Here is a 19393-nt window from a genome sequence, read left to right as displayed (position 1 = left end):
GGGAGCAATAACTGGGATCAGAGCAAGCACAGCAGGAGGACAAGTGAGCAGTAGCACTTGCCAGTGGCTCTCCTGTAGGAGGTGGGGGCCCAATCTTTGCTGACCCAGATAGTAGGTCCAAATATATCCAAGGCAGACCTGTAGTGCACACACAAACCAACTGGGGCAAGCATCACTGGAGGACCATATTCTTACAGAAATATTGAACATAAGAAGTGATATCCACAAATGTGCCTAAGTGATTTAGTGATTTAGTAATGTTCCTGACTTTTGCTCACTGATAAAAAAAAGGATTATTTTGTTCCAAGCAGAGCTTGAAGAATTCACTTTTGGGGGTTTAATCCTGCAGAATCTCCCAGCCAGTTGTGAATTTCAGTGGTTTTGTGCACTACCAGTTCTCCAAGAATATACTGTAGGTGCATGGTGAATATTGTTTTGAGGAAATTGGCAGATTACGTAATGAGAAACACTGGGTTGATTAGCAAATTGGCAGCAGTTTGGGTGGATTGCCAGACATAAACACTACACGATGCTTTGTGAACCGGCATCATAAAATAATGAGTTATGATAAACGTAAGATGAGCCTTGCTGAATCAGTCTGCAATTCCAGCAACTTGTCCACAACGTATGAGTTGCCTATGTGAACCCCAAAAACAAGATGTGAAGGCTAACATACTCTTTGGTGATATATATAGGCATAATCCCCAGCTATGCCTGCAAACGCATTTCTTGGGACTGTTGCAAAAGGAGATCTTCTGTACCTCATTTGCACTATTGCCATCATCGGCCCTGCTCTGTCCTTTTAGTCAGTGAATGTCTCCTGGGATTCACGTGGGCATTCCTCCCTCTTCCCTCAATGCACACAGGCAAAGGAATCAGGAAGACAGAGCAGTCTCCATCCACTCAACAGCAGCATTAATATGCTGATGGAGACACTGCTTTCCCTCCAGAGTACTTTTTGGATCTCAGCAACAACATCTTCCCACCTGTGCTGTTCAACAATTAACAAACAGATGTATATCTTCTTCTGTAGTGTACAGAAGGTCCACATTTGAAAGCCACATATATCTTTCTACAGCACCAAGCCAATCAAGTGATAAGGATTCATTAAGAACCATTATTTCCAAGCAATTCTATTTCCCTTGCTCACTAACCCCTAGCCTACCTCCAAAACTAATTAACAAAGTCTCTACAAGAGTGAGCATACTTGCTTGCTCAAGAGGAAATCCAGTGGAAATCAAGAACCACATGTTGCAACAGGTCTGGGGACCATGTGATCATCCAGGTGAAGTTGGATTGCAATCTGCATTATCACCTATCATTTACTACATTTGGGAGGGCCACATGTTCCTCACTCCTGTGCTATCAGAGGGTCTTGATCCATTGGGGATATACAGATAAGTCACCTGCACAGCCTCTGTTTCCATCGTTTTCTTCAGTAGCTGTATGTCCTCTGCAGTGGGGGTCTCCGTCTCCATGCAATAAATAGGAGGCAAAGGTGGGGGTGCGCAATACATGGGGTACTGCAGGAACACAGCACACAGAAAAATGGGAATGCAAGCTCAGCAACTCAAGTACTGAAAACACCAAATGTTTAACACAGACAACATAGGTAATTCAGTAGCCTAAATCCACCTGAAAGTCCCAACTAGAGCAGATGCATCAAGTCAATGGCCTAATATGAAACAGACCACTTATGTAAATCTCACTGATCCAATGGGTTTACTGTAATAGGGACTAGCAAGTGGATTTGGGGTATTTATTCATTAAATTCTGTATCTAGCTTGTCTACTAAAATAGTGTTGAAGACATCTAACAATTAAATGCAGATAAAATACAGAATTATAATTAAAACATCAAAACAAGTCAATTAAAACAGCTTAATCAAAGAGAAACAAACAGAACATACCAGTTAAGAATTATTTCACCTAATAAAAGTCACTCTGCAGGGTTAAAAAAAACTTGCTATTCCCAAATACAATTCACAGAATCTCTTAGCCAGCAGGATTATGCTGGTTGGGGATTCTGCGACTTGTAATCCCAAAAGCGCTGCTAGAAAATTCCCAAAAAGGCCTGTCTAAATGAAAATATCTGCACTCACGCATGAAAGGGTAACAGTAATGAAGTAGTCTGGTCTTTTTAACAGAAGGTTTCAGTGGCTAAGAGCAGCCACTGAGAAGGATTACCAAACATGCCTCCAAGGCTAGAAGCCTTATATAGGTTGTGTCTCTCGTATCCAGAATTCTAAAGTACCAAAACAGAAACTTTTTTCTGCCAGCCGCCTACTTCTGCCTTTCAGGCAATGGCTGTGACGCACCTGTTGGTTCACCTCTCAGATTATCAGTTTCCTTCCAGACTCGCATCTTATTCAGTTGCGTATGAAGCATGAGGCTGGAGAGATAGATTAAGGATTTGAGAAACAAATGAGCAGGAGCTCACGGTCACCATGTTGAAGACATAAATGGGCAGCTTCTAGCAAAATATTTCAGTTTCCCAACATTTCACGAAATCCCAAATCTCTCTCCAGCCTCACACTTGATACACAACACAAGTAGTAAATGAACGAGGCACAAGGCTATTCCAAAAAGCTACCATATTCCCCATCCCTCCAAAGCAGAATAATTTTGGTCCCAAGAATTTAAAACAAGGGATACTCAACCTGTGTGTGATGGCAAGCTAGGCCACAAATTATCTGTTCCTAAATCTTATCGGACTTTATACAACATAATAAGCACATTCAATTGTGCCCTGAGTCAGTGTAACTTTTAACAGTGAGTGGGCATGTGTGAATGTGTGTTTTGCAACAATGAGATTCCCTATTGTCAAATGACACGAAGAATACAAAAAGCATTTCTTCCTATTTTCCGTTTTCATATTCCATACATTTGCCCACATGAAATGTGTGGATTCCCCTTCCCTGGCTGGTTTCCTTCTTCTTTAATTTGTGATCTTCACTGAAATGGCATTATTGTCAGGCCCTGTGAATAATGTAACAAGCATATTTACAAAGCTGGGAGGTCTAAATGACTCCAACACAGTATAAAATAAGTGTTTGCACTATGTTGAAGTCATTTAGATGTCACAGCACTGTAAATACACTCTGTTGCATCCTTCACTGGGTCTGACAATAATGCCACTGCATAACCATGAATGGCTGATGTATTAAATTAAAAAAAACCACATCAGTTATATAGTGGTTCAGATAAAGAGCTGTCACCTATAAAAAGCTGATTTTTATTGAACCTGCCAAGAGACTTTGGAAAGAAGAGAAAAATATTTTATTAGTGGTGTGCAAGACCCTAATGAAATTAGCCCCTGATAATTAGTTCAGACTTCAACTATAAGGAAGCAACTATGCAAGAGCAGTATTTTAGAACAAAGTGATAGAAATAATGCCCTATCACTTAACTTTAATCAAAAGAAGGGCTCAGAAAGTTACTTTTTGGACTACAACTTCCAGAATCTTGTAGCCAGCACATCCATATCTAGTCTCCAGAAAAACAGAAGCAATTGTATTTCCCAAATTGTGTTTTCATGCTTTTGAAAATGCTGGCTGAAAAGTAATGACAGAATGGGATAGAAATATGAGGTATATGTCTGTATACATGCCCATGGCTTAGAGGTTGATAACCTGAGTTATTCTAGATCAAAGCTCAAAACTTTATTTTGAATCATTTTCTCAAGTGCACTTCAGGCAGCATATCAGTCTCAGTTCTGGCTGGAAATCCTGCAGGCTTCACCCACCAAGTAACTTTTCCAAGCTCTGATTTGGAATGTCCCAGACTATCAACATTTCTCAAAATGTATGCCCAACAGTTCAATTTGACATCTATATCTCAATTAATTAAAAATCTCCCATACCAAGAGAAAGTAAGTACATATCACCAATCAATTAAATAAATAAATAAATTTTCTTTTTATAAGCACAGAATATTCGTCACAGATAGGTATTTATTATTTTGAGTCTTTCCTAACTTACTTTCCTCCCATACCATACCATACCACTTAACAGTGGTTCTCAACCTGTGAGTCCCCAGGTGTTTTGGCCTACAACTCCCAGAAATCCCAGTCAGTTTACCAGCTGTTAGGATTTCTGGGAGTTGAAGGCCAAAACATCTGGGGACCCACAGGTTGAGAACCACTGCCATGTAAGGTCTCCTACTCCTCTAATCGTGCGCTCTCCAGCAGTTATTCTCAACCTCTGTTCTTCCATTTGCTTTAGATTTCAATCCCTAGAAGTCCCAGCCAGTAAGTCCAATAATCAAGGATTATGGAACCTAAAGTCTCAAATATCTAGAGAGCCAAATATTGGTCTATGTGCTAATTCAGATTTTTTGAAACTCCTCATAGATAAAGGGCTCAAGGGCAGTGCATGTAAAGGGCATGCAACTCAATTATGAATAAGATACATATAGGATTGTTGTGAGTCTTCCAGGCTGTATGGCTATGTTCTAGAAGCATTCTCTGCTGATGTTTTTCACCCACAACTATGGCAGGCATCCTCAGAGGCTGAGGGGTCTGTTGGAAACTAAGTAAAGTGAGGTTTATATATATCTGTGGAGTATCCAGGATGGGGGAAAGAACTCTTGTCTGCTTGAGGTAAATGAGAATGGTGCAATTTCCCACCTTGATTAGAATTATAATTGCCCACAATTTCAAGTTCTGGCTGGTAGCTGCCTGCGCTTCTATTTTCAGTGGCTTCTCTGACTACACATAGAAGCCACTGAAATCCACAAGCATGTGGACAATTTCAACAGAAAGGAGAAAACCATGAAAATGAACAAAATCTGGCTACCAGTATTTAAAAAAAACTCTAAAATCAGAACAGTAAATAAAGAGCAAGACTCAAAAGGCAGGGGAATTCCAGTCAAGAATCAATTAGGGCCAGCTAATACCTCCCAACAAAGGATCCCCCCAGGCAGCTACCAGCCAGGCCTTGAAACTGCGGGCAATTAAAATGCTAATCAAGGTGGGAAATTGCAATATTCACACGTACCTCAAGCAGACAAGAGTTCTTTTCCCCACCCTGAATATTCCACAGATATATATAAACCTCACTTTACTTAGTTTCCAACAGACCTCTCAGCCTCTGAGGATGCCTGCCATAGTTGTGGGTGAAAAACATCAAGAGAGAATGCTTCTAGAATATGGCCATACAGCCCAGAAGACTTATAACCACCCAGTGATTCTGGCCGTCAAAGTCTTTGACAACAAGATACATATACTACATAACAACGACTTGCATTTCAGTGGCTCAGTTATGTGGGGAAGAAGTGTAGTTTAATGACAAAGCACCTACATTGCATGCAAAGGGTCCCAGATTTAGTTCCTGACATCTCTGGATAGGACTTGGAAAGAACCATATTCTGAAACCATTGACAACCACTGCTTGCCACAGACCATGCTGGTTGAAAGATTCTGGAAGTTGTAGCCCATTGCAATGTGTTTTCCAAGCTCTGCTTTGTCAAAAAGGATTGACTTAAGATCTGTTTGTTTTTCAACACCCACCTGAGCACAACATAACCATTTAGTTTTCTCTTTTTGTCATTCTGCCACCCAATCATGCCTATTTTACAGGTGATAAACTGAAAATAAGAGCAGCTGACCTAAGGCCATGCAATGATCAGAGGTTTAATCACATATGTATTTTTATACAAATGCACACATACTGAGCTCAGCAAAACCCACTGGACCAATGGCAGTCGATTTCATGACAGTAACAAATTATGGTCTGTAACCAGAGCAAAAATGCAAGGACTAATCTGAAACACATTTCCTTTTATAATAATGACCAATACCTGAGGATTTTGGCGGGCTAGTTCCTCAATCTTGTGCCACATCTCTTCTCGTTCTTTCAACCTGAATCGTCCTCTGAAAGTGAAAAGAATTTATTTATTTTTCATTGAGATTTCTAAACATTCCCTTCTCCAGTGGTCATACCAAAAGCTTGTTGGGGATGGAGGGAATAATAAAAATGTTTCAATTTAAATAAATAGTGACATAATTTCCCCTTTGTTCTTTAACCCTGGAATAGAGAAGATGTGGACATTCGTATTTTTCTGACTTCCAACTTTCATAAGCAGAGCATAGCCAAGACTTCTTTGGATTAACAGTCCAATTGACATAGGGAGACCCACCTGTTTCCCATCTCCTGGTTCCATGTGTCTCACAGAAGGAAGCTCTATCCTAGCCTGACCTCCCATGGTTTCTAAAAACCCACAGTTGCTCCTATTTCCATTCATTTGAACAAATTAAATAATGCTCCTTCATACAAAGCATAAATCTGTCTTCTATGACCTTCCCTCTTTCATAAACCTACCTGGGCCTCAACGTTAAAGACCTCCCACTTTTGGCTTTGTAGCATTTAACAGGCTTTCTACGCAGAGCGTTGTACAACTGGGCACGTTCAGTACACTTAATCTCTTAAATCCAATGATTTTAAAAGGGACAAAATGTGCCTGACAGCATGACCCTATGCGTGTTTCTTCAGAACTTTCAATTATCCCACAAAGCCTTATGTGACAATAAAATCACTTTGTCCTTAAGGTGTCATGTGGCTCTCTATTTACTCAGGTCAGTGCCATTGTTTCTTCTGCCTCAGAAGGTAATGTAGCTTTGCTCTCTCAATATGGGCACAGCAAGGAAGAAAGTCCGCACACAGTTGGCTTGTCGTTGTAAAGCAGCTTTGCAATAATACAGGGATAGAGAAAATGTGGCCCACGGCTGACATCCAGTCCTCAACGCTCCCACACCTTTTATTTTTTAAAAACTGACCCAAAGTTTATCACCAAAATAAGGTGACAACCTAGACCTGTTTTCTGTCACATAACACCCATTACAAAGTTCCAAGTATACTGCAATAAGTGACAGAAGGAACTGAAGAGATAATAGTTCGTTTAATTCGGTTGTTGAGTTTTATTTGATATAGTTTTAACGCTGTTTTTATATTTTGCTGTTTTTTAAATGTGTTTTAAGCGGACTGCTATATGTTGTTATGTTTTTAACTGTGCTTTTTAAGTGGTGAATTTTGTTGTATGTCCTGGGCCTGGGCCCCCTTGTAAGCTACCCCGAGTCCCTTTGGGGAGATGGTGGTGGGGTATTAAAATAAAAGTTGTTGTTGTTGTTATTACTATTATTGTTGTTGTTATTATTCAGTCTCAACTTGAAATTAGAATCAATATAGTATTAATTACAGTCAACAGAGGGGACATGTGAGGCCCAATAATACAGAAAAATAAATTTAGTAATAAGAGATTAGTTGCTAATATTAAGGGTCAGAATTTAATGCATTTAATAGTATTTAACAAACAGTCCACAGATGTTTTAAAATCTATTGTGTGTGTGTGTGTGTATATATATATCTAGTATGCCCCATGTTAGCAGCCCCAAGTCCCTGCGGGGAGATGGAGGTGGGATAGAAAAATAATAATAATAATAATAATAATAATAATTATTATTATTATTATTATTATTATTATACTTTTAACAAAATCTGGCAAAATGGCACTATCTAGAAGAACCCTCCACCTTGTGAGATTGTGGAGCAGAACAAACAACTCCACATCTGTATGCTTGCCCACAATGCCCTGCCTCATGCACAGAGGAAGAATTGCTATAGACAGTGCGGTCACTGTTGCCCATTTTTGGTCTAAAATTATTTAGCTGCTTGTGCTCCCTTTATTTTATCAGTTTTATGCTTATTTATGCAATGCTTTGACATGAAATAAATAAAACTTGAAAATCCATAAGAGACAAAGAATGCACAATTGTCGCAGACTACCTGAAAAATGGCTTGCAGCAGTTGCTCCATTAAAAGATATTCCACTCACACAACCTGAGTTGATCACTCTCCAATTCTTGCTGATCCTTCCTACATGCTGCGTATTCCTGCATGCTACCAAAATTTGAGTGACCCTCCGGAAACATATAGGATAGGGAAGTGGTGAAAATTGAATTATTCCATCCAACACAACTGGTTCTGCTTTCAATTAGTGGCAAAGCCACCTGTAGTAACCAGCAGTCTATTAGGCCTGGCTCAGCGACTGCTAAGGACAAGTCTCCAGCAGAGGAGGAGTCTTCTCAGTGTTTCCAGCAAGCTTGGGAAGGGTTTATCAGCCTTTGGAACATAGAAGGGGCAATCTCCAGTGATTAAAGGTGGAGGCTGGATGAAATGAGCTTCAGCTGAGAGATCCAAATAAAGAAACCTATGGGGAATAGCCTTGTGGAGCAGACAATATTTTATATGGATCCGTATTTCCTCTTCCATGTTAATAAGTGATATGAAATGCCTGGCTGCTAGAGAGCTTTAAGGCGGCTGGCACGTATTTGTTGCTAACTCCTTATTGTTATCTAGAGAAGGGCCTTGAAGCTGACAAGATTATCTTCTCAGCCACAGTTTTTCCAGCCAAACTACTTACTTCTGCTTTTCCGCTTTGTACTGCTGTGTGCAGTCATCAAACAGCTTCTGGTTCATCTCCATGAATAACTTCAGTGCGTTGTAGATCAACCCATGAATTGTCCTACAAAAGACAGAAGTGGCAAAGAATGAACAACTGAATGAGACTCCACAAGATACTGGGTAAATCTGCCCTCCCATGGAAGAAATTTAATGACCAGCAACATGAACAGAGAAAAAATAAATTGAAGACTTAAAACAGTTTCAAATGTCAAGCAAGAAAATGAGCCCCATAAAACTGTAAAATGCCTCCATATCAACGTTGCAGCATTTGCCAATTTTGTTGCTGCACTATTGAATTTCAGGAGTGTAGTTATAGCAAAACAAACCATAGTTATCCTCCACAACAAAATATGTGGAAAGCATGTGCCTTGTTTTTCAATCCAATCACAACTTAAGCAGCCTCCTGAAAATGGGATTCTCTTTTAAAATGTGTGTATTCTTTGTGGAAATGAAAAAAAATTCTTTGAATTGCTTTGATTCCAGGAAAGCTGTATTAGCCTTGGCCTACGATATAAGAAAATGCATGAGCGATAAAAACAATTACAGAAAAGTATGTGTTTTATGGGCAATGCAATTCTGATACAGAAGGCGAATTCCTGTCTGTCCATTGGATGACATCTTACCCAAGAAATGATGTCCCTGGTCTCCACCAATCCATGAGATGAGACAGTGGAGAATTCAAGATAGTATTAAGAAAATGACAAGAAGATCCAAAACTAGAAATATGAAGATGGGTCTATTTATACCATTTTCCCTGTAAACTAGAAAACTGCTTTTGTGACCAAAATCCAACATGGTGCCACAGACTGTCTTTTTAGGGGTCAAAAAGAAGACTTGAATATATTAAAAAGTCTGCTCCAAGACACATTTAACTCCACTATTCCTACTTCTACCTGTTGATTAATGGCTTCAAACTCGATTTTAGGTTTCCTCAGATATAATAATATTTGGGACCTTTCTAACTAATGGAATTCTATTTTGTACCCTGCATTAATCCTCTGTAGGTCCAATGTCAAGGCTTCCCAAATTGGAAGAAAATGGGTAAGTCTCCTTCCCTCCAGTGAGAGTTTGGTGGTCAATAGTTTAGGTCACTCCGAACAGCAATCAAGACTCTTTTCTGGTTTGGAAATTTGAATGACATCTGGGATGCAACCAGAAATATCTAAAAGTCCAGCAGTGTCTTGCCCGAGAGAAACCACTGAAGAAACAAAGGTGTTTTTTAAAAAAAATTCCTACACCAGCTTTACCAGAGATATATCTTTTGTTTCCATCAAAATTATCTTCTGCACACAGCCTAACACCCTGAAATGTGGCCATAACTAAGTTTTGTTGGGAAAAAGGATCTGCACTAAAGGCACAAAGATCTCAGAGGCAATAGCTCTGACTATGAAGGCAATAATCAATCTATCTTCTGTTGCATCGGCATCGTGAGGGTAAGATTTATGCAACTTCACTAAGCTCCTTTCCAAGACTTCAGAATATAGAGCAGGGCTGTTTAATAGCTTCTTCATCCAGATCACTGAAGGTCTAGATATAGAAGCAATAGAGAAAACACTGATAACTTGTTAAAGGGCTGCATCTGTTCTTTCTTCCACTTGCATCTTTAACAAGGAACATCTCATTTCCTTACAGTCAGAAGTGAGAGACCATTTGCCCAGGATAGCAAAGCAACAACCATGGAACAAGCCTTTTTCTCAGACCAGGGATTTCCCAGAGAAACCCTTTCAAATTTTATCAGCTTTTCTAATTCCCCTTAGAAAAAAGGTTCTAGATTGGCAACCTTAGATTCAGGGAAACACTGCAGCAGCTTAAGGGCATTTCAAAGGAAGATGCTACTACTTGCCTGCTTTTAAAAATGACTAGATGTCAAAAGTAGCTACAGCTCTAGTAAAGAGAGGGAGAAAAATCATATTATTGAAGACTCTGGCTTAAGTGGGCAGAATCACACAGCTTGCTCTTGTCACCAAATCATGTAATAAAGTGCTTTGCCCAGAAACCAAAGTTCTTATTTCCATTATGAGATCTGAATACTGTATTGCCAGGATCAGTGTGTTTTGTTGTCACTTGCCATACCCATGTGTAGCCAAGGCAAGTGCTGCTAACTGGCTGGTATGCAAAGCAGGCAATGGCATAGAAGGCACACACATCCCACTATCACACTCAGATACAAAGTTCTGTCACAGAGGAGCAACAATCTATGCCTGACCTGGACCAATGCATGAGAAAGAACTAAGGGGACAGCCAAGGGGATGATACATTAAAAATTACAGCAATGTGGCTCCTCCCTAATCCAAGCAGCAGTGGAAATTATGCCTGGATGACTTCTTCCTACAGTCTGGGGATAAGAGACATGGCAGCAAAATTGGCAGCAGGTGTCAAGGGACAGTAAAGTTGCCCAGCCCCTGGATTAAGCCAGCAATTTGATCAGTAGCAACTCCTTCTTCTATATGTGCTTTCTTATTTCTAGCAATCATCATGGGCACTCTCTCGTCTCTCCCGCCATGCCAAATAGGTACGAGCACAAATGGAATTAGCATTTCAAATGTTTCAACAGCCCACAATGGAAGGGCGAGCCAGGGCTCTCTCATCTATACTTTCATTCCTGGCCAATGCACAGAAAAATGACCTACTTGTTCCAATGACTTTTAGAATTCTTGTAGAGCGCAGGAAACATGATAGGGAGGATTTTGGCTGCATTGTCACTGATCAAACTCATGATGTATTCATTATTCCAGTAGTACAACGCTCTCTCTGCAACCTGTATTAACAGAGCAAAAGAGACTTCTTAAGGAGATAAATATTAGAAAGGAGAGTATGTCTGAGTCTTTGCCATTGCATGTTAAAAACTGTATATATTTGCCTGATCTAATGTTCAGATACCTAATTTGTTAGTGGCTGGTGTAGAGAGTATGTTGTACCCTTACATAGTTATACAAAATGAATACTTTTTCTCATACAGATATTGTCAAATCAGAAAAAGTAAAATATGAAGTAGCTCTGGAAGTTCCTCTTCCTCTAATGTGCTTCAAAACTAAAAGCAAGGGGAAGAGGAATGCTGTACAACCTTAAAATATATTTCTAGTTAGTTGTATTCTCAAAGGTTTGCCTCCGACCTTCCTCAGCCTGAAGCATACAGTAATACAGTAGAGTCTCACTTATCCAACATAAATGGGCCGGCAGAATGTTGGATAAGCGAATATGTTGGATAATAAGGAGGGATTAAGGAAAAGCCTATTAAACATCAAATTAGGCTATGGTTTTACCAATTAAGCACCAAAATATCATGTTATACAACAAATTTGACAGAAAAAGTAGTTCAATACGCAGTAATGCTATGTAGTAATTACTGTATTTACAAATTTAGCACCGAAATATCACGATATATTGAAAACATTGACTACAAAAATGCGTTGGATAATCCAGAACATTGGATAAGCGAGTGTTGGATAAGTGAGAGAATACTGTATTAGAAATCAACTTCATATTGATTTTTAAGCACTTCCAAAGCTTGTTTCACCTTTTATTAGGGCTCCTCCTTTTTCATGTGCACTGTGGATTTTCCATTTAAACCGAAACAGAGAAATTGGTCAAATCTCTGTCAATGAACCAACCTATCAATCCACAATGTATACCCCAAAAGAGAACAGGGAAGTGATCATTCTCGGCCTGATAAATCACAATGTATTGATTTGAGACTATTAAAACTTGGCCATTAAGTTGGATTGCAAGGTGAACTCCAGTTATCCTAGCTACAATTTTTCACAGTAGCAAATTATTAGTTTTCTAAGTCAAGACTCAACCTGTTGCCTCATCTTGAGTTTTGGATTTACCTGGAAGTGTGGACTGGAGACACACTTGGCCAGCTGCCTGAATAGGGGCTCCATCACCTTCACGAACTCAGATGGCTCAATGACATCCAATATTTCTTCCAGCTCATTCAAGAACATAACCTCCTTGGGACTATGTGTTTTTGGCCAAAATTTCAGCAAGCCCATAATTACCTAGCAAATGAAGAAAGCAGACTGCAAGTATTAGAGTTAAGAGCAGCCATATCTACTGATGAATTAGTCTACCATCTTTTAAATCTGAAAGAATCTTTATCAGAGTAGCACCAGTACAGATCTTAGAGAACAGCATACACAACATACTCAGGGGTCAAAAACATTTTTTGCAAAAACACTTTCCCTTCAAATATTCACTGGGGGCAAGGGGCACATTTCCACCAAATTTTGTGGCCTCCTTGAACCCAGGGCTGTATCCACACTACAGGGCTATAGCAGTTTGACACCACATTATCTGCCACAGATCAATGTACAGAATTCTGGGATTTGCAGACATGTGAAATATTTACCCTTCTCTGTCAGAGAGCTGTGTACCAAAATAACTTATAAATCCCAGAATTTCATAGGGTTGAAACATCACAGGTACAATAGTATGACTAATGAGGACTAATGTCCCATCCCGCTGCCCATTCTTCCATAGTTGCTCACCCTTGTTATAATGTATCATTATCCTCTTCCACCCTGCTACGTTCTATGCTTTCCTTCTCCAATGACTTTTCCTGGCTCAGCTAATTTTAAGGAGTTAACCAATGTACAAAAATGTGCCCAACTACAAAAACTGTGGCATTTTCATAAGTAATTCACATGCTGATTTTTCTATGTTAAAAATACATTTTCAGGACAGAAATTACAAGTAGCCCTATTTATATAAGTGTGTTCAGATGTTAGCACCCAACTTGGGTGTTGCAGAAGAATGAGCAGGCACAAGGTTTAGGCTCCTCTCAACCCTTCCTCCAAATCAACATTGTCTTTACGTTTTACAGAAGAAAAACCTGTAAATATTAATCATTTTATTGCATCCAATGAGAAAAACGTTGATTTGTGCTCTCCTGCAAACCACTATCTACTTGGTAAACTCAGAACTGGAAGCTACTAAATGCAATGAAGTAGTGCAAGAGGGATGAAAAAAAAGTGTGTTCTCCTGAAACTTAAGTGTCGCCCATTCTTATAATTCCAAGCCACAATCTACATTAGAATGTCTCTTGTGCAGCTACTTGTATGTATCGGATTCTGCTCTTCAGATACCACCTCAAGCCACCAAAGCAGATTTAGATTTGGATACAGCCAACTTTGGCTCCAGCTTTCTGTACTACATGGAGCCGTACATGATGCCCAGAATTACATAGATCCAGAAGGAATACTTACCGGCTCTGTCAGACTACTGTCTTTCTCCAGGAACTGCACGACACAATATGCCAACTGTAAGAAGGGTATAATACAGTCAGAGACTTTAGGTACTATGGAAATAACAGAGGCAGAAATAACAGAGGTGTTTCAAAATGATGGACCCAATTGTAAAGCAGTATATTTGACAATGGCAACAAGTTAGAATTACATTAAAAGTTACAAATGGTTTAATGAGTTATCAAGTTTTATTAACCATTTTGAGCCAGAAACTAATCTAAAAAATAACTCTTCAAATGGAAAGTATCTCAATAGGCTTTATGTTGCAGGGTCACCGTCTTGCAAATGACTGAGGCCAGGAGGCCTGGTTTAATGTGCAAACGACATTAAACCAGGAGAGGCATCTAGTGGAAATTGTTTGAAACTCTATGCCCCATCCCTTCAAAGGGAAAGAGCTTCATTCTTGCGTGGTATGTCATTGCAGAGATACAGCCATTCCAAACTGGGTCCATCTTTTTGAAACACCCTGTATAATGAGCCTTTTGGTAAGATAAGATGAAAATGAGCAGGTTACATCTGAGCTTGTAAGTCTATGTATATTTACTTGGCAGTGAATTCCACAGAACTCAGCAGGGCTCACCTCTGATTAAATAAGCATAAGGTCATACTCTGCACACAAATTGCATGTACTGTATTTATTTTAAAATGAAATTTGTTGGTGGGCACAATTTATTTATATCATTTCAGAAAGAGGAATTCAATCCATTCCTCGTGCAACAACCCCTAATCTTTGCAAAACTCACCTCTCTCATGGTGTCTCTGCCCCAAAAGAGCTGTTTATAGCAGTTGGTAGAAAATCCAGAATAACAGAGGTGCATCTAACTATGGTTTTATAGCCAGACACATAATAGCACAGACATTCTCCAGTCTCTTCCAGAGTTCCTGGAGGATGACATCATCAATGTGTGTCTATCTTTAAGGGCACAGTTAGACCCCTCTGGTCTCCACCACTAAATGGCCATTATTGGGGTGGCTTCAGTACGAGACAGGTGAGTTTTGAGGGGGGATCAAGAGGCACACTTCAGTCTCAGTATAACCTTAACCGATCTGCTGATACAGAATATCAGCCATCATATTAGGTGAAAATATAAAAATTAATTCACTCGGAAAAAGTGACTATTCCAATAAGAATCAATTAATATAGTGTGCAGATTTTTTTTAACAAAACTGCAAATTGATACAGAAACAGGACGAAATGAACTAAGAGTGGGAGAAATAAGAATCTGGTCAGAACTGAAAACTATTCATGTGGTTATACAGCTTCTGCAGATTCATAAAGGGAACAGCTGCAAAACGGTTGCAGGGCTAGATGGGAGAGATGGTAAATGAGAAGCAAGTGCCTTCGTGTCTTCCTTGTACACTTCCCAAATAAGATGCCTTTTGACTATGGCACTAAAAAGATTGTCTGATCCAGTAGGACTTCCTTTACTTTTCAGATGTCCCTTCACATTTGTTGAGCCATTAAGAGGCAGGAGGATAGGAGAAAGGCAAAAGCAAAGGCTGGAAAAATTAATTTTCTAGACTATAAGGGGCCATTTGTGGAGTTTATTTCCAAAAGACACCAAAAAACCCCAAAATTGAAAAATCAGTTATAGGTGGCAGCACATTTTAACTAAGATTAGAATAATATGCACATATCAAAACTATCAAAATGGATGAAATCACTTCGGTGCAGGGCTTGGAAAATTGCATTTTACAGCAAGAGAAAGCATATCCTCAGATTGTTTCTTTAGATTCCTGTCACATTTATTCAAATGGATTTGGTACCTTTTGAAAACAAGCTCCACATTTTGGATGGAGGGAGAACAAGAGCTACGGCAGACAAATGCCCATCATTTATGGGTTATCACAAAATGTTAAGAGAATTAACGTTTTACCTGGGGGTGGTAGACGCTCAGAGATTTCACTTTATGTAATGGGAGCAAAACCCGGATGAGAAACATTTTGTGCTCTTCCTTCAGGGGCAAAGCAAATCCATTGATTATACTGAGGAAAAGAGAGAGCATTGTGAACTTTCAGGGCTCATGCGTTTACAAGTGCGTGTGTATACACAATGCTGTTCCCAAACCCCACCTTGCTGTTGCTACATCATCAGGATTTCCTGCAGGAAACATCTGCAAAGCTCATGGGGACTCACTTAAATAGTTCATAGCATTCTTTCTTGGGAATAGCTCCTAGCAGTAAGCAAAAAATGGAAACTGCATGTAATTGCTTGGGGAACAGCCACCTAGGCCTGCCAAGAATGGAAAAAGGAAGAAATGCTCTTACCTCCCTAAAATCTCTAGCAGTTCTGCAATCCCGTTGTGGTGCTCCGTCTCATAGATAAACCTAAAACAGAGAGAAGTCAGTGACAAATAGAAAATGAGGCAACTAAGAAGCTGATCTCCTGAGGACAAGGACCAACAATCCAAAAATTGGAAAGTTTTCTGTTTAGATTATAGTTCCCAGAACAACTCAGACACCATGGCCATGGGCCATTATGTCTGGGAGGTCCAAAAAAAATGCAGACCAAGAAGAATCATTTCCAAACTCTGGCTGATATGTATGCTGCACATAATAAATGTCTTTGTTTTGTTCCAGGAAACTCCAAATTCATACATTTGCTTACTCTATTTCACTTCCAAGACACTGTCTATACACACATGCTTGTGTTTAGAAGCACAGACTTCTGTGTCAAAGGGAAGGCAAGAAAACCTGGTGTGAAGTCACCACTGCACCCTCATTTTTGTTGATATTTTTGTAAATTCCACATACTTTTAAGACTCAGTCCCCAGTTTTCTTAAGGGTGCATCTACACTGCAGAATAAATACCATTTGGAACCACTTTAACTGCTATGGCTCAATGGTATAAAACTCTAGGAGTTGTAGCTTTATGAAATTTTAGCTTTCTCTGCCAAATAGTGCTGATGCCTCACCAAACTATAATTTCAATGATTCCATAGCTTTGAGCTATGGCAGTGAAGGTGGTCAAAGTGCATTAATTCTACAGTGTACCTGCACCCTCAGTCACTGGTTGACCATGTGCAGCCCAATCTTTTTTGAGGTCACTGCCACTTTGCTCAAAAGGGTGGCACTGATGAGATTCAGTTCCATGATTAAACTCACTCTCATAAATATCTTATTGTCTGTATTCCCTTAGCTTTCCAGAAGGAGAAACACTGGGCAACACAAACTACCACCCTATGACATGGAAGGGCACTCTTTATCCTCCAGTGTAAGAGAGCTGAATTTTGGTGGCAACTTCTGCAGCTCTGAGAATCTCAATGGCAAAGACATGATTGACACTGCAGTGTGTGAGATCTTCAGTCCCCTGTCCTCAGGAAATGGTCCATTCCTGATCAAGATATCTCTGAAGATATCTCATGCCCCTACTCAAAATGAATCTAGTCCAACTCTGTAAGTCAAGACATAAGCCTCTATATCTGGCATGGACAAATTTCGGCCCTCCAGGTATTTTCCTATCGGCTGTTAGGAATTCTGGAAGTTGAATCACAAAACACCGGGAGGGCCAATGTTTGCCCATGCCTGCTCTATATGCAAAAGCTCCAAAGAAATTAAACATCTGCTAACCAATACTTACCTGTAAAATATATTGTTGATCTGCCGCCGTATATATGCTCGAAGGCCCAGGAACTTCCCATAAATCCTATGCAAAATGGTTTTCAGAAAATCCCGTTCTCTGGGATCTTCACTGTCAAACAGGTCCAGCAGCTGTGGAAGAATGATTTAATCATGCCCTGTGCCATAAGCATCAACAAAGATGTTTAAGGTCAATTCAGGGGGTGCTGTGGTTTTTAACTTTGAATATGTTTTAATGGGTTTTACCTGTGATTTTTTTTAGTGCTGTTTGTGTTTAATTCTTTTTTATTTTTTGCATATTTGCATATTTTAAATTGTATATGAATGCTTTTATGTCAAGCTGCTTTGAGTCTGCTTTAGGAGATAAAGTGGGGTATAAATACATATAACAACAACAACAACACACAAGTAAATACAGACAGGAATGCTTTTATGCTTCATTCTGAATCTCAGAATTAAAGTACAAATAAGGGCAGGAAATGGAACATTCTGGAGGTACCTTTTTATGGGCTGCACTATTATAATGCTGCTGGAGACAATTCAACCTGTGCTGATCTAATGCTTACCAGAGAATTAGAGCATGTAAAAATTATTTTTTTGGATTTCAGCTCTCAGAAATGTCCAGCCAGCATAATCATTAGACACACCGGCCAGGGATCTTAGGAGTTGAAATTTTTAAAAGGCTTTGCCAATTCTGAAGATGATATTGGAAACTAACAAAATGTGAGAGGGTCAATACAAACGATCCAAAGAAAAGGAGGCTCCTCAATTATACAAAATGAACATAAGGTTGTGCACCTGATCAAACCATATTCCTATCTGTACATATAGAAACAAGGTTCCAAATCCAACAGAACCAAATCCAGCAGTTCTCAACCTGTGGGTCCCCAGATGTTTTGTCCTTCAACTCCCAGAAATCCTAACAGCTGGTAAACAGGCTGGGATTTCTGGGAGTTGTAGGCCAAAATACCTGGGGACCCATAGGTTGAGAATTACTGAGCTAGTCTTAAACTGATTCACTAAATCAGTAGAGCTTACTTAAGATGGCGTTATACATTCATCAGCTGATTTAATGAGTCTACTCTGGTTACGATTACCAGTTGGATTCAAGCCAGATGACATTCTGAAGCAACTATATACTAGAAAAACAGATCAAACCAAAAACACCTAACCCATATGCAGCTGTATTTTGCTTTCCTGAGCATTATCTATTTCATCTGACTTGCATCTATCAACAAGACGGGTAACATTAAAAAAAAGAATTCTTCATAAAATCATACATCCATATAACAAGTTACACACACCCCTGTTACTTCCTGTAAAGAAACCCTATTAAATCTAGATTTTTATCAAAGATATAAAAGTCATAAAACATGGCAAATGCAATGCTGTGGTGCAATCCAGCAAAAATGAAGACAACGGCAAATATAACCAACAAAATGTGATTCACATGAACTACTGTTGGGTACATTACTGCTAAAATGAGTACTTAAAAGACCCGGACAGATGTGTCTCCTTTTTTGAGATAATTATTTTTCACCCTTTAAAACTCTTAAAGATTCTCAAAAGAGATTTCAAGCTGTTTTTCTGCATTCACCCATCAAGACTATCTCCTATTTCATCTCAGGTGGAAAGTGATGGGGCTAAAAATCAGCTTTTAAAAACAATTTTTTCAGGCCATAGCTCCCAGAATCCCCCAGGCCTGAGTAAGGCTATTCTGGTTGGGGATTCTGGGAGTTTTAGTTCAAACAGGAATCGGTTTGGAGTTTTTGGAGTCGAAAAACAAAGTAAAAGGAAGCTGTAAAACTACTTACTGACAATACAAACTTCTGGTCAATATATTTCTTGGCTACATTTGGTTGAAAGTCGGGTGATTCCAGGAATCTCAGGAAGAATTCATACACCAGCTAAGAAAGTTGGAAAGACAAACAAAAAGAGAAGGATTATTTGCAGAATGTAAGTTACTTATTTCATACACTTAGTCGCCTTGCTTTCAGTTACTAATTATTCCAATGCTATTGGCTTTGAGAAATAGAAAGTGGAGAATGTCAACTTGAGATACAGTGTTCCAGTCGCATACTGTGGGCACTGTTTTGGCTCGAAAAGGGAA

General features: G+C 39.4%; 1 protein-coding gene across 3 annotated transcripts in view; it reads right to left on the bottom strand.

The window, feature by feature from the left end:
* The window catches only part of ppp2r5d (protein phosphatase 2 regulatory subunit B'delta), a 57568-nt gene that overhangs the window by 6392 nt on the left and 31783 nt on the right, over positions 1-19393 (bottom strand). For 2 of the 3 annotated variants that reach the window (XM_008104931.3, XM_008104930.2), the window contains exons 6-15: positions 19098-19190; positions 17285-17415; positions 15973-16032; positions 15582-15690; positions 13666-13719; positions 12289-12459; positions 11089-11216; positions 8418-8519; positions 5799-5871; positions 1407-1523 (exon numbers count right to left, since the gene is read on the bottom strand). In XM_008104931.3, coding sequence (XP_008103138.2) covers positions 1407-1523; positions 5799-5871; positions 8418-8519; positions 11089-11216; positions 12289-12459; positions 13666-13719; positions 15582-15690; positions 15973-16032; positions 17285-17415; positions 19098-19190 — 1038 coding nt within the window. The remainder of the gene's footprint in view (positions 1-1406; positions 1524-5798; positions 5872-8417; positions 8520-11088; positions 11217-12288; positions 12460-13665; positions 13720-15581; positions 15691-15972; positions 16033-17284; positions 17416-19097; positions 19191-19393) is intronic. The other variant, XM_008104932.3, reaches the window with a different exon arrangement.

The sequence above is a fragment of the Anolis carolinensis genome, chromosome 1, assembly GCF_035594765.1.
Source record: "Anolis carolinensis isolate JA03-04 chromosome 1, rAnoCar3.1.pri, whole genome shotgun sequence".
Classification (NCBI taxonomy): Eukaryota; Metazoa; Chordata; class Lepidosauria; order Squamata; family Dactyloidae; genus Anolis; species Anolis carolinensis.
Note: the sequence above shows the minus strand (reverse complement) of the source record. Positions and strands in the feature narration are given on the sequence as shown.